This window comes from Strigops habroptila, chromosome 9 (genome assembly GCF_004027225.2).
Source record: "Strigops habroptila isolate Jane chromosome 9, bStrHab1.2.pri, whole genome shotgun sequence".
Classification (NCBI taxonomy): Eukaryota; Metazoa; Chordata; class Aves; order Psittaciformes; family Psittacidae; genus Strigops; species Strigops habroptila.
The window spans coordinates 18,458,257-18,472,852 of NC_044285.2; the positions used below are offsets into that span (position 1 = coordinate 18,458,257).

Here is a 14,596-nt window from a genome sequence, read left to right on the forward strand (position 1 = left end):
GAACTGCCAGCAAAATTTCACAGATAGGAAAGTCTTTTAAAAGTCGGATGATTATTCCCATAGATCTGAGCACAAACTGTCTCAGTTCTAGTTTGGTGCTTTACTCACAAGTACGTAGAATCACAGAATCGCAGACTGGTTTGCGTTGGAAGGGAACCATTCAACCCAATCATCCAGTTCCAACCCCCTGCCACAGGCAGGGACACCTTCCACTAGAGCAGGTTGCTCCAAGCCCCTGTGTCCAACCTGGCCTTGAACACTGCCAGGGATGGGGCAGCCACAGCTTCTCTGGGAAAAGTCTGTGCCAGCGCCTCAGCACCCTCACAGGGAAGAACTTCTGCCTCAGAGCTCATCTCAGTCTCCCCTCTGACAGTTTAAAGCCATTCCCCTTGTCCTGTCCCCACAGGCCCTTGTCCAAAGCCCCTCTCCAGGGGGTATGGTACATCCCAAGCTCCCTTGCCACCCTTAAGCACACAGAACAAGGATTCCATGGCTGCTTGAAGCGGGACTCCGAGGCGCAGCCTACCGCTGTGCCCTCGGGGCTCGGGAAGGGGCACTGCCTCCCGCCGCCACAGCCCACAGCTGACACACAGTATCAGCAACATGCTAACAAATAGCGAGACAAAAACCAAGTTTTATACTGCCTCTACGCCAACAGCTTCGGGATTTGACACTTCAAAGTGCACGGTTTGTTTCATTTTTTCCTCTGCTGCAACAAATACCTGACACTGTTGCTTTGTAATGACAACCGCTCCTTCCCGTAAACGACCAGGTTCTAGAAGCTAAGATTCTATAGCGGTACCAACCGCTTCAGAACCGCTTTGGAACACCGCTACGCAGGTGCCATAACGGTACCTCCTCAGATACGCACCCGGGCTCCCCACAGCACCTCAGGCACGGCCGAGAGCGGCGGCTCTCCGGCAGCATGCTCTCCGGCAGCATCCTCTTCGGCGGGGCCGGGCGGGCAGTACCTCAGCAGGGCACGGGGTCCCCTCAGCCGAGAGCAGGGGGCAGAGGGAGCGCGTTTCCCGCCTCACGGCGCCGGGGGCGGAGCCTCATGGCTGCGGGGGCGGGGCCTGCCGCTCTCCGCGCGCCGGTTCCGGTCTCGCGGCGGGCGCGGGTGTTTTCGGGCCTCAGCGACCCGCGGTGCCCGGGAGCATCATGGCCGCGGCCGCGTGGATGCCGGCGGTAAGCGGCGGGGAGCGGGGACAAACCCCGTCTCCGCGTCCCTCTTGGGGCGGGCGGGCGGCCGTCCGGGCCGCGCCTGTGACCTTGGCCGCGGCTCGGTGACGCCTGAGGCGGTGCTGCCGCGGGGGGGGCGACGGGACCGCCCGCAAGGTCGCGGTGGCGCCGGGCCCGGGCAGCGCCGCCAAGCGCGGCAGGGCTGGCGGGCCCGCTCTGCCCCCATGCCCAGGCCGGGGGGTGGGTGTCGGGCGGGCCGTTACTTCAACGGCCGCCGCTGCCCGGGGGAAGGGCCGCGGAGGGGCCGGGGAGGTCGTGCCGTAGAGGTCACGGCGCTGCAGGCCGCGAGGGGCCCGGGCCCGGCGGCAATGGGCGGGCGCGGTGTGTCTGCAGCCGGGCTCGTCCTGCCCTGCGCGCCCACAGTGAAGGCCGCAGGACGAGTCCCCGTCCCTGGAAGGAGGTGCCGTGCCTGTCACTACGGAGGCTTCTGGGGCAATGCAGCTGCTGGGTGCTGTCCTCGGGCAGGCTTCTGGCGCGTCCTCGGGGATCTGCTGGGCCCGGCTGTTCTGAGATTGCGGGGCTGTCGCGGAGACGCTGCTGCTTTTTGCCTTGAGTTAATGGAATCTTTTTAGCGCGTTTAAATAATATTAAATAATAGCCCGTGGGGGACTAAGTCATTGCATAAGCCCCACTTCATGTATCTGCTGAAATAGGGAAGAACTGGCAAGAGGGTTTAATGCCAGAACAGAGCAATTCTGTCTGGCCTGATTCGCTGCTAGCATTGCAGGTGTTGAACTGGAGTGGGATGTACCAGGCCCAGGATTTCTGGCAAGCTCAACTGTTCCTTCCCAGGGCTACTCTGGAACATGAATCCTGACTGTACATGCAGGAACTGTACCATGAGGGCACTTACACTTGTGTATTCAATGCTTTCATTTAATCACTTAAGCTGCTGCCGCAGACATATGCCTTGCTGTGATAAACCTTGCTTGCCTGTTGCAATGACCTTGTAGATGTCATGTCAGGTCACAAGTAAAAATAAATTCTAGCTTACATTACTTCTCCCGCAGCATTCATGACAACAACCCTGAGAATTGCATTGTTTCTAGTTGTTTCTGTGAGTGACAACGTGGTTTGTCCTGTTTGCCATACAGCTATGTTTAAGCATACATGTCAGTAAAGATAAGAGATTGGAAAGAAGTACAAATTGTCCAGCACATTCCAGTCTAGCATGATAGCTGCAGACAGGAGTGTGGTAGAGCTAAGTCCTCCACGTGTTGGCACTGGAAGTCTTCTGACTCCTAAGTCCCAGAAGCATGAAAACCTGGAGAGGAAGGTAAGGTTGGGAGGCTGCGTTTTTTCTGCAGTTCAGTATTGGTACTGGTACAGCTGGGGCTTTTGTCTGTGGTGCTCAGCCAGGCAAGAGCTCAAGCTGAGATACCATCCCAGCTGTGAAGCTTAACGCCGGTTTGGAATATTCAGATGTTAGAAGGAGTAATTGTTTGACTATGCTGTGTAGACTTGTTGCTATGGTGGATTTTGTCTTTAACGTGCATGTCAATTCTGCTTTTTAAAAAACTCTTGGGCAAACAGAAGGCAACAGCACAAAACCTGCTGATGTGAAAGGTGGAAGAACAAAACCCACCACAGTCTGAATGGAAGAAGTGACACTAATGCAAAGCAGTTTTGAAAACATTACCTAAAATGTATAAAGATACTGCCCACCCTTTTGCTAGTGTTTGATTTTTCACTTTGCTTTCCATGAATCTTAATCATCAGCATATCCTCTGTTCAGTCAGTTACTGCAACCTTACTTCAAATGTGCAATAACCTTGCCTCACCTCAGGCAAGATCGGAGGGCATGGTGCGTCCTGGATTTACCTTGCGCTAAGAATAATCCCAGGAGGTGCCAGTGCACAGAAGGTTAGAGAGTAAAATGGCAAAGTGTTCTTACTCGTGTTTCATCTGGATTTTTACACTAGCTTGAGATAGGGGGTTTGAAGCAATGTGATTTTAAAATGCAGATTTGCTGCAATACTGTTAACGTTTAAAAATCCCATTTGTGTAGTAAAATAGCATCTTCTTGTTTTATATTCTTGCAGGTTTCTCGGTTGCTAGGTGCTTTCAAAAACCAAAAACAGGTGACCAGAAGTTTTAGTAGTGCTGTGAGTATAATAGTACCATTTTTCTTTCTTTTTAAGAAGTTTCTCAAGAAAGTGGTTCAGAAATTTACTTTTATGATATCAATGTTGTTGTTTTTACATTCTCAAGAAATAAGGCCTAAATAAGTGAGCACACATGCTCTTAATGCCAAGCTGGATTTATATTGGCTTACTGTCTTTGGCAATTGCATATCAAAGCATAAGTGATAATACAAAAGGCTCCAACAAAAGATAGAGGTGGTATGAAAACTCTTCACACAATCTGGACATAAGCCAGCCTTCCGAAACTCATGTGGCACTGGGCAAAGGAAACAAATTGTTGAGAAGCTTCTCATTTTCTTTACTTTGCAGACTTCCCTTCAAGCACTACATTTACTTTACTGTTGCTTTTAGAATACCTCACACCTAAAGTTGTGCATTCTCACGGCTCTGTTTGAAGTATTCTAGACGCTGGTGGCATATTTCCTTGTAGATGTTTTACCTTCTTTATGTGTTTGAAGTGCCCATGGGCCTTTTGTTTTCAGTGAAGGCTGCCCTCAAAACCACTCAGGCAGGGGCAGGGCTCAGCACCACAGCATGCACCCTTAAGCAGGACTTAATTTTAAAGAGGAACTGTGGCTTTTAATTATAAGCTTTGTAGAACAGCACGTAGAAGACCTAGAAATGAGACTGAAAGGTGGCTCATATCTTAGACAGTCTAAAGAGATTTAGAAGGTGAGGCACCTCTGGTTCTGTTTTTACCACAGTCCTGTGCCAGGTGAAATGTTCTCTGGCTAAGGTGGAGTCCCAAGACAGCACAAAACTAGTCTTGAGGCATTCCATCAGCTATGTGCTTGCTCAACAACAGGGTTCTTGTATCTGAAGCTCTGCTTCTTTTGTTATGCACAGTGAATTTCTTTGGCTCAAATTAGTTAAAATATCAGTCAATATATATTGAGATTCTGAGTATTTTGTGTGGAACAGGATGGAAGTGTATCTTGTGAGTTGATTCTAATTCTGATGCTGCATCTGAGCTGCCTTTTCTGGTAGGTAATAATGAGCCCTGACAAAACTGTCGGAAATCTTTAAACAAAGCACTAAGAGCTGGGGGCCCAGGGGATTAGAATAGTGATCATCACCTATTCAGGTTTTTTAATCAGAGCAGAGTACTTTCTTCCCTGTTTTTCAGTGAGCATGGGCTGTGCAATTTAGTTCATCTGTTTGATGATGATAAAAACAAGAAGACTGAGAACATTATGGGAGGAAAATAACGGGGTATTGTTAAAAATGGGACTGAGATTTTTAGGAAGTAACTTGAGAAGTTTAGATAAGCATGAGATTTTTTTATTTTTTTCTTTTAAGCTTTTCAGAAATTCCATCTTTTCTAGCATGTGTCACTATTATCCAGCATGTTGCTAATACTGGAGACATACGGGTAACAGAGCCATAACTAGATAATATTATCTCCTCCAAATTTCAAGAAGGCAGCATGCTGAGATGATTTGGTTCAAGGACTATTGAGCAGGAACCTGCCCTTCAGGTTCAACCTCTGTGTTTTGAAACAGCAATAGATAGTAGGCAGATTTTTAAACAGTTTCTCAACATATCTGCATGCTGCCTTTGAACGCAAGCTAGTCATCCTTCCTTCTGTCCAGTGCTGCTCTTCTTCATAGTGCCCATTTGGTAACTGAAACTTCCTTTTCTAGTTCCTTGTTTCCTATAACACATGAAAATGTTTTCTTCATAGAAAACAAGCATTCATTTGTTGTGCTACTGATATTTCTATACCTAGGTACAAACAGTAACTTTAATCCCAGGAGATGGAATAGGACCTGAGATTTCTGCTGCTGTCATGAAGATCTTTGATGCTGCCAAAGTAAGTCATATTAGTCTTGCTGTAAGCATTATAAGTTTAACTACAACAAGTATTAACTAGGCTTATTAAAAATGATTTGTCTTTAACTTCCAAATGATCAAGTCATGTTTAAGCTATTAAGACTTCTTGACGATGGAAAGAGTCTGAAGCTTCAGCTAGTAAAAGATAGGATTGGGATATCAAGGCAGGGCTTGAAACTGTTAGCTGGCAGAGCAGTAGACAGCAAATGCTGTATTTAATTTTGGAAATATAAACTCAATATTCATCGGAAATCATCTTGTTGATGTAGTGATCCTGGGCAACTGATAGAGGCTGTTCTCTTGTTCATTGTGACTTCCAGTGCAGATGAAAGCATGTGTGAAAGGACTGGGCATGTTCTTAGAAATCAAACTGCTGCACTGCTGAACACATTCACTTCGGTGATACGAAAGCAGAGTATGTCCAAGAACTGTGTTACTACCTGTCTGAGGAACCTCACCAGAATTCGTCCAGTTTCCTCAAAAGGAAATAGAGCTCTTTCAGGAAAGATGCCTGTTAAATTGTTCCACATTAGTAACAGCACCAAGACATATTCCTTTCCATTACAACTATCCAGCTTGGACTGGGAAAAAGTGAATTTCTCTTTAATTATCTAGGAAGACCTTGTAATAGTTTTGGTTGTTTCTAGGGAGTCAAGCAGGAGGGGTGGAGGAGTAAAAGCTAAGTTTGTGTGTGAGTGCATGCTTGCAATACTTAATCAGATTGGTTTGTTTTAAAGGGGATTCTCTACTTTGTTACACTTAGATTGGTTTTGTTTGCAAAGCCCTTGTATCTTTTCCTTTGTGGTCCTTCCTGATGAGCTTGTCTCCACTTACAAGTGGGTGAATGGAACATTTGCAGGTTTTCAGTTAGAAAACAGACATGCATCTATTATGTACTGTCTTCCAGGCAGTATGGATGACAAGTTCTCAATGAATTCAGTTTTCAAATGTCTTGTTTCTTGTATACAAGTAACTCAACAGCTCTAAGAACTGGAAAGGGAAGTTAAAACTTGAAGCAAAATTGATGATATTTAAGTTAACATAGAGTAAATGTGTTTAGACTCCTATTCAGTGGGAAGAAAGGAATGTTACAGCTATCCAAGGACCAGGAGGGAAGTGGATGATTCCTCCAGATGCCAAAGAATCCATGGATAAAAACAAAATGGGATTAAAAGGTACATTAAAAGGGGTTAATACAAAGATATTAAATACTGTTGTTTTTATTGTGAGTCTGATTTAAAGCTGAAGACCTTCATCTGTAGCATAATAAAATGGCTAATTATAGGGGACAGCCTGTCAGGTAGTCTTCTGTAATTTTAAAACAATCCTTCGTTTTGAAGCCATAACTTTCATAGATCTTCTAGGAAATACATTAAAGGCAACTATTGCTATAAATCAGCCTTTGGACTCTGTGCAGAATGCATTCCTAATGATAGTATGGAGTAACTGTATTCCTAATGAATAGTGTCTTGGTTTTGTTGTTTTCAGTGAAAAGCTTTTGTAAAAACTCCTATTCCAGGCAAGGGTGGCAATTTGGCCTTTAAACAGCTGATTAATATCACTGTAATAGTACTTAATACCACAGAGAATGCCTGTGGCGTTTCAGCAGAAGGGTTAAATAGGAACCTGGAGATCCTCTGTTAAGAGCACCACTTTAGGTTACTAGAGTTTCAACTCTGAAATTCATGGAGGGATTTATCTTCTCATTCATTCTTGGTTTTGTTTTTCACTTTTTTCCTTTAGGGCCTTTAAAGACCCCGATTGCTGCAGGACACCCATCAATGAACCTGCTCCTGCGAAGAACCTTTGACCTTTATGCAAACGTCCGTCCCTGTGTCTCGATTGAAGGGTACAAAACCCCATACACAGATGTGAACATTGTCACGATTCGAGAGAACACAGAAGGCGAATACAGTGGAATTGAGCATGTGGTACGTTGCTGGAAGCGGTGGGTTTGTGTTTCTAATGGATTTTCTGTGTTTCATGAATGGTAACTTTGCCCATCTCAGTGGCCTAATACTAGGAGGTTCAGTGGTGTTCAAGTTTGCTACCCATCAAAATAAGCTATTTTACTGTGAAATGCATTGTTGAGACTGCCTCGCTCGGAATTCCACTCCTTTGTTCCAAACATTCATACAAGTGACTTGAAAACTGAGCTGAGAGTTTTACTATCAGTGCAATTACTGTCTTTCAGATTGTCGATGGTGTTGTGCAAAGTATTAAGCTGATAACAGAAGAAGCCAGCAAGCGTATTGCAGAATTTGCTTTTGAGTATGCCAGAAACAACCAGAGAAGCCATGTTACTGCTGTGCACAAGGCAAATATTATGTATGTTGACACTTCTTCTTGAGAAGAATAACAAACAGTAATAGGCATTTAATTATAAATAGCTTTTTAAGTGTTCCTCAAATATATAACTTGTGTTGTTACTGGAAGTAATCCATCCTGACCCAGTATTGATAGAACTCTAATATACTAATGTTATTATGAGAAAGCTTGTGACTTTCCTTGCAAAGCTCTTATTTTAAAAAGAGTCTTAAACTAGGAAAATGAATTTAAAAACTGAGGATGAAAATAGCTAGTGTGTTTTAGAGTCTCCAAGCCACTTTGTACTGAACTGAGTTGTAAGAGGTGTGATATTATGTGACACCACCTTTACAAACTCAAGTAAGCCTTTAGTAAATGAATAGGAGTCATCCTGAGAATCAATGTATGCCTGTTAAACTACAAATAGAAAAATATTTTAGGAGGAAATTTAAAAGGCATAACTTCTCTGACTGCAATATATTTAAAAGATTATTTAACATAAGGGATAATTATAACAAAGAACGTTTCTGCTAACTCCGCTAATATTTTAATCTGCATTTATATATATATTTATTTAATCCTCTGTTGCATGCAGTTTTCTTTATCTTCAGTATTGCTTTCTTAGAATAACTGCAATATTCTCTTGCTTATCTAATTGCAGGAGAATGTCTGATGGGCTTTTCTTGAGAAAATGCAGGGAGGCAGCAGAAAACTGTAAAGATATTAAATTTAATGAAATGTACCTGGATACTGTATGTCTGAACGTGAGTATTGATGTGTCTTACTAGTCATTAGTTTTAGTTTTAAATTCTTAACTTTAATGAAAATATATTTCTTTCTAGATGGTTCAAGATCCGTCACAGTTTGATGTGCTTGTTATGCCAAACTTGTACGGTGACATCCTCAGGTATGGAGACTGTAATTTCACCTAGCCCAGTGTGTAGAATACTGTTACTTTCCAGACAGTTATTTGGGTTATGTCCTAGCCAGATGGGTGATGATTTTATGCATTCAGAGTTTAAAACTTTATAACTCAAACTTTAAATGGCAAGAAAGGATGCTATTATTACACTTCAATTATTACTATATTGTTGGGAGGGGCTGCATGATGAGAATGTGCTTCTTAGTTTAAATAAAGTTTCTGCTTATGGAGGCTATGAATATAAGTCAGATGAGCCAGAAGAGATATTTCTCCAAATGTGTGAAGAATTTAATGGCTTAAATAAAGAATGTAATGGCTGTAATAAAGAATGTTTAGTTACATACTGGGGACAAAACTTTCTAATCTTCAGCACTAAAATAAATTGTGTAAGGTGACTGTGGGACCATGATGTTTACAGCAAGCTAGCCATACAGCTAAATGATTCTGCATAGTCACTGAAGAATGAACCATGGTGCTTCTTAATACCCTGCCAGCTCTTGTTTTATGTATTGTATTTTTCCTTATTTTCAAATTAAATTGCATATTTGAGTAACATTAATACTAGAGGTACTTGATCTCTTGAAGGCAAAATACACCAGAACACTGTTTCCATTCTGTAAAATGTTTAGGTAGAGTGTAAATTCAATTAAATGCTGTATGTAAAATTAAGTATCTTAACCTGAACTTTTACATAACATTACTTCCCCTTGCACCTCCAAGGAGAGATCAGAATTTACATCTTAGAATCCATCTCCTGGGTTTGTACAGATAACAAATGTTATGTAGCTTATCTATAAGAAGAAATGCTTGCTGAGCTTCTCTTGAAATGGCACTTTCTCTATGATAAGGCTGTCTGTCACCTCTAATTAAAATCAGACTCCCAACTAATGCTTCTTGCATTAAAAACTGTTAGAGGGGTGGACAGGGCCCTTACAGCAGCTGTTAACCAAAGGAGATCAAATCAAATGAGTCCCATTGGTACTATTTCAACTCCATCTAATTCAGCATCACTGATTTTAAAGTTCTTGTAGAAATTCTGTCAACGATTTCATAGTTCTAAATATTTTCAATACATGTGAGCCTGTTCTTGAAGAGGGCGCTTTAGTCACTGAGGATGGTCTCACCTGCACTCAAGTGTGAACATAATGCCAAACAGGTTTCTTGGACTGAATAGGTACAGAAGGAGATCTCTTACCTTGAACCATTAAACCCCTACTGTGACAAATTTAGACTGGATCCATTTTTTTTTTTCTCCAGACCATACATCTAAAGCTAATTGGGTTATTTTAGCTTAAACTTAAAATATTATTCTGCAAGGTCATCCAAACTTTTCTGCTTGTGAGTCCTTGCTTAGCTAAGTTGTAGGCAATAAAACAGTATGCTAAAATACCAGAGTTTTAAGAGCCTTGTTTATCTGTATGCTCAGCTTTGAGGGTACAGGATGATGACTATAGGCAAAGTTGGTTTGTTCTTCCCCTATCAATTTTGGAAGAAACCAAATGCAAATTGCTTGTGTAAATTGCTTGTGGCTGATGATCTGCTGATGTCAGACTTGCGGGCTGTTCAAGAAAGAGAGCGGGAAAGCTAGTCTGGTGTCACTGGAACATGTTCCGTAAGCCAAATGCAATAAGCTTTAAAACTATTAGTAATTCATCTACCTAATATCATCTATATCTCCAGTGACTTGTGTGCCGGACTGATTGGGGGTCTTGGAGTAACACCAAGTGGCAATATTGGTGCTAATGGAGTTGCCATTTTTGAATCGGTAAGTCTTATGCAAGGTAGAGTATTAACAACTCATTTGTCTCAACTGAAGAATCTAACACTTTTCCATGACATACAGTGTGGCTGACATTGAACTAAGTTCTATGTAAAACTATTCTTTACTGTGAAGACACTGAACCTTTATTCAGAGACAGCAGTTACAGTATGTATTACACATAGTTTTTTGCATGTCCTTTTACTGACACTTTGTTTTTCCTCTATTTTCTAAGATAAATACCCTCTGTGAAACAGAACTTCATGGGCACAATTGGGAGAAACTAGGTGACTTTCTGATGCCTTTGAATTGAATTGTTCTGGTCTTTCCTATCTCCTTTCCACTAACTGTATCACTGTGAAGTAAGTCCTATTTTAACATGCTTGTGTGAGGATTATGTTTCAGGTTGCCTGCATACACTTGGATTGCCTAGGACATTTTAATCAGCATTACTGACATCATAACAGATAGGTTCACTTTTATTTCTAGGTTCATGGAACGGCACCAGACATTGCAGGAAAAGACATGGCAAATCCAACTGCCCTTCTGCTGAGTGCTGTGATGATGTTGCGTCACATGGGACTACACAAGCATGCTGCAAAAATTGAGACAGCTTGCTTTGATACAATTAAAGATGGAAAGGTAATCTAAGAGTGTGCAAATAAATGCACTGAACTGAAATCATATTCTATCATAGCAAAAATTAACTTAGAACATTAACAGTAGAACAGTGGATGAGCTGCTGCACTGGCCTGACGCGTGAGCAATGCCAGTGTCCTTCTCTGATAGTAATTATCTCTGGTGGTATTAAAGCTGCTCAGCTCAGTAATAAGGATACTAATACTGTAGCATTCCTTGTGCCTCAGTAATGCTCATCTTACATTTCTACAGATTTGTTAACTCTCAGAGCTAGAACTGGATGTCTGTTCATGAAAGGGATTAGAGGTTTAAGTAATTAATGATATTTCAGTAGTGAAGTTTATAATGTATACAAAGCACACATATTTAAGTCTGGATCCTGAAGTGAAGGATGCTCATTTGCCTTTCACAGGCTTAGCCATCCACTACTTTTATAGCGTTACCATCCTACTGTAATAGGACTGTAAAGACTGTAATACTTCTGCTCCTGTTTTTTCAGTTCCATTGTGTTCTTTTTTACCTTCTAACTGCTTTTACTCCTTTTTGGGCTACAAACAGGTTTTATCCAGTATTTACTTTTACCCCTTAAGACTGTATGCAATTTCCCTTTGGCAGCAAGTGTCTCCAGATTAGAGACTCAAATGGGATTTTCAGGGAGGCATATGCTCTGAAACCTGACTTGAATTTGTCCTCTTAAAATTGTTGGTTCACTCATCTACTTTTACATCCACCTTTTCAAACATAGCCGGAAAGATTCTGAAGATTGCCATTAAAGAGGATTAGCAATTAGGCTGGTTCAGTTATCTTCGGCAGGAGCATAAGAAGCTGCTTTATAATGGAAAGTAACAAGTATGCTTAAACAAAAAGCTGCCATCATTTCATAAGTGGTCTGTTTGCAGCTATCTTACTGTGTGTAGGAGGCAGTTAAAAATTATCTAAACTTACAAGTGAATAAAGAGGTGCTCCTGTAAAGTTCCCATTTACTGCTCTGGAAATGAAAAATCCTCCATCTTCAGGTCAGTAATTGTATGGAAGATAACACAGTGAAAGTTTTGTGACACGGCTACTTGTTTACTTGTTACTTACAACATTATGGTTATATGCTCACAATGGAGAGAATCTTTTCAAATAAGAAAAAAAGCATAATGCAGTTAAAATTACAAGATCCTAAAATAATAACCTTTGATTGCCTCTCCTGCTTTCTGTTTCTCCCTTTCCTTCCTTTCCCCCAGCCATTTAATTAAGATCTCCGTGTGTGTCATGTAGGGGGAAAACTCATGGTTTTAAATTACCTCCTGGAGTGCTTTAATCTAGTGAGGTTGGACTAGCAGCGTTGGCCACTTCCTTCTTTGTTTTACTATCTTTATGCTGCCAGAGAGGAGTTGTACTTGATGAAAAAGTTTCTTTAACTCTGCATTTTTCCATCTCTTAATTAAACCAAGCAAACTGAAAGAACTGTTAACATGCAGCATTAAGAGCTATGTGTGCTTTTTCTCTGTAGGTTTCCTTAGAAACAAACAACAAACACATTAAAATAAAAAACAACAACAAAACAATCCAAAAACCATACAAACCCCCAAAAAGCAGTTAGTTGCCTTTGTGCTAAGCCTTCATATATAATTTTTACTTCCAAAGCACAAAGTTCCTAGTGAAAGCGTAAATACTTAATGATTAATACTTAATGATTAATTACACTATTATGTGGCCAAGGGAATTTGGAGAGCTTTGGCAAAACATATTTTCTTCCCGTAGTTAAGATAAAATCATGTAGAAATCTGATAATACTTGATGTTGATACTCAAGTTTCTTTACCTGCTTCAGTCCACACGGTCCTTACTGATGAAGTCCATATTGATACGGGATGCAGAAAACCTCCAACTGGATGTATTCCTCCTGAGCCCTATTTAGTATCCACACACAACACAGAACATCACCTAGAACAGTTCAGACAAGACCAGCCCCATAAAACAGTTTAGTAATGGTTTTTCTTTCTTTCTTTCTTTCAGGTTTTGACAAAAGACTTGGGAGGTAATTCCAAGTGTTCGGAATTCACAGAGGAGATCTGCCGCAGAGTAAAGGACAAAGACTAAATTTTTCTCATACTACCTGTAATAACTCCGAAAAGACACAGCACACAAAGTACATTATATATGATATACGTATGCGTATAGTTTGCTTGTCTCTTTGAGAGCAAACTTTTTAGCTAGGGCCTCTCCATTAATAAAGTCAGTCCAAATGGCTACAAATGATGCTTGTGCCTGCTTTCAGTGGACTTGAAGTGCTTTGTCATATTTATTTTTTTCTATCTGGTGAACATTTTTATGTCAGTGAATTCTTTCATTGCCACTGGAGCTGTTCTACCATTTCCCATTTCAACTGGAGGTTTTTACTTTCCACAAAGGCAAAAAAAAGTGCAAATAAACCAGTAACAGAATTAGTGAAATATAAAAGCACCTTAATGGTTAAAACCTACTTTATTCATCTTGCTGGAATTTATGAGATAGGTTTTCAGCCTAACAGGAGCACAAGATGACCTTCATAGACGGAAACGGGTATGAAGTAACTTAAAATGGCAATTTCATGTTAAAGCAATGAAGAAACCACTTTCGATACTCTGGTAATTCATGAAGTATAGCCTTGCCCTCTAAGGGCACAAATAAAGGAATACAAAATCCTAGAGATTTAATCTATTTGTGTATTTTTAAAAGCCCACAACCATTTAGCAGCCAGGGGTGAGAATTAATGTTCAAGTAAAATTGTTCAAATCTATATACCAAAATAATTCTTACAAGTTTTCCTCTCTGAAACACACTTTACAACGGAGTTCTAATGAGGGGTAAATTAGTCAAAATTAGTTCTGCCATATATTGCGAGGGGAAAGTATTAGCTTTGCAAATTTATACTAAATATTTCATGACTTCTGCTGGAATGCTTTTTGTGTTGTACTTTTATGCATTCTGTTCAGTGTGTCTTACTGTATTGACTAGTAATTTTATTCTAGAAACTCTGAATGTAAGATACTAGTCCTAAATGGGATAAGACAGAATGAAGGTTTGGCTCTGGTGCCTATATGTTCCAGAAATACATTTCATCCTATTCATGAGGATCCTGGACTATTTCTTTCAGGCTTACTAAGCTTAACGCACACAAAAGCAACTCTTTTTCCCTCCCTTCTTCTTCACATACAGATCATCATATGAGTCATTTGGATCTGTATGTCTCAAGGTATGCTTCCATTAGTACACCCCACAGGAAAATGTGTGTTTTAAAACTCATGACTACAGCACAGGATTATCCCTACTGCCAGTACCAGGCTTCTTAAAGCTTAATTCTATTAATAGATATCACTCCATTTACTTACTTTCTTTTAAGACTGTTTAGGCTGGTTGTTTCAGAAGTCAAACCAAGTTTAAGTAACAGCTTCTAGTGTCGCTGTATGACAGTAAGCATCCCAGCTCTTTTTGTACAGTCTAACACCATCTTGGAGGAGGGACAACGAGCTTTATTCCTTGTGCACTCTGCTTCTGGTGAATAGGGCAACATTTCTTTCTGTGGTTTACAAGCTGCTGCTTCCTTGTTTCCTTTCGATTAATATTGTTAAAGAACTTCTGAATTACCATTGCGCAGAAATGGGGAAAAAATAAACTTTTCAAAGTCCTATTGCTTGTTTTGTTTTTATAATCCTAGGCTGCTGTCTTGTCTTACATGTTGAGCTGATTATTGGTACTTGCAACAACTCTGAAGTATCTT

General features: G+C 41.0%; 2 protein-coding genes across 3 annotated transcripts in view; one reads left to right on the top strand and one right to left on the bottom strand.

Moving 5' to 3' along the window:
- CIB2 (calcium and integrin binding family member 2) overlaps positions 1-1,032 on the bottom strand; it is a 60,227-nt gene extending 59,195 nt beyond the window's left edge. The window contains exon 1 of the mRNA XM_030498051.1: positions 872-1,032. Within this exon, the coding sequence (XP_030353911.1) occupies positions 872-942 (71 nt within the window). The 5' untranslated portion in view covers positions 943-1,032. The remainder of the gene's footprint in view (positions 1-871) is intronic.
- Positions 1,033-1,055: 23 nt separating this feature from the next.
- IDH3A (isocitrate dehydrogenase (NAD(+)) 3 catalytic subunit alpha) lies at positions 1,056-14,506 on the top strand. Of its 2 annotated transcripts, XM_030498048.1 has the most exons (11): positions 1,056-1,188; positions 3,285-3,347; positions 5,116-5,199; positions 6,280-6,394; positions 6,963-7,150; positions 7,414-7,547; positions 8,188-8,290; positions 8,369-8,433; positions 10,129-10,213; positions 10,697-10,849; positions 12,853-14,506. In XM_030498048.1, exons 1-11 carry the CDS (start codon positions 1,162-1,164, stop codon positions 12,934-12,936), a joined length of 1,101 nt encoding a protein of 366 aa, XP_030353908.1. In that variant the 5' UTR covers positions 1,056-1,161; the 3' UTR covers positions 12,937-14,506. The 2 variants fall into 2 exon arrangements, with proteins under 2 accessions (XP_030353908.1, XP_030353909.1); XM_030498049.1 differs by lacking the exon at positions 3,285-3,347 and having other exon boundaries at positions 1,080-1,188.
- The last annotated feature ends 90 nt before the right edge of the window (positions 14,507-14,596 follow it).

Coding starts and splice junctions, on each gene's coding strand:
- IDH3A (XM_030498048.1), top strand. CDS start 1,162: ATGGCCGCGGCCGCGTGGATGCCGGCG. Junction 3,348..5,115: donor CCAGAAGTTTTAGTAGTGCT/GTGAGTATAATA, acceptor TTCTATACCTAG/GTACAAACAGTAACTTTAAT. Junction 7,151..7,413: donor ACAGTGGAATTGAGCATGTG/GTACGTTGCTGG, acceptor ACTGTCTTTCAG/ATTGTCGATGGTGTTGTGCA.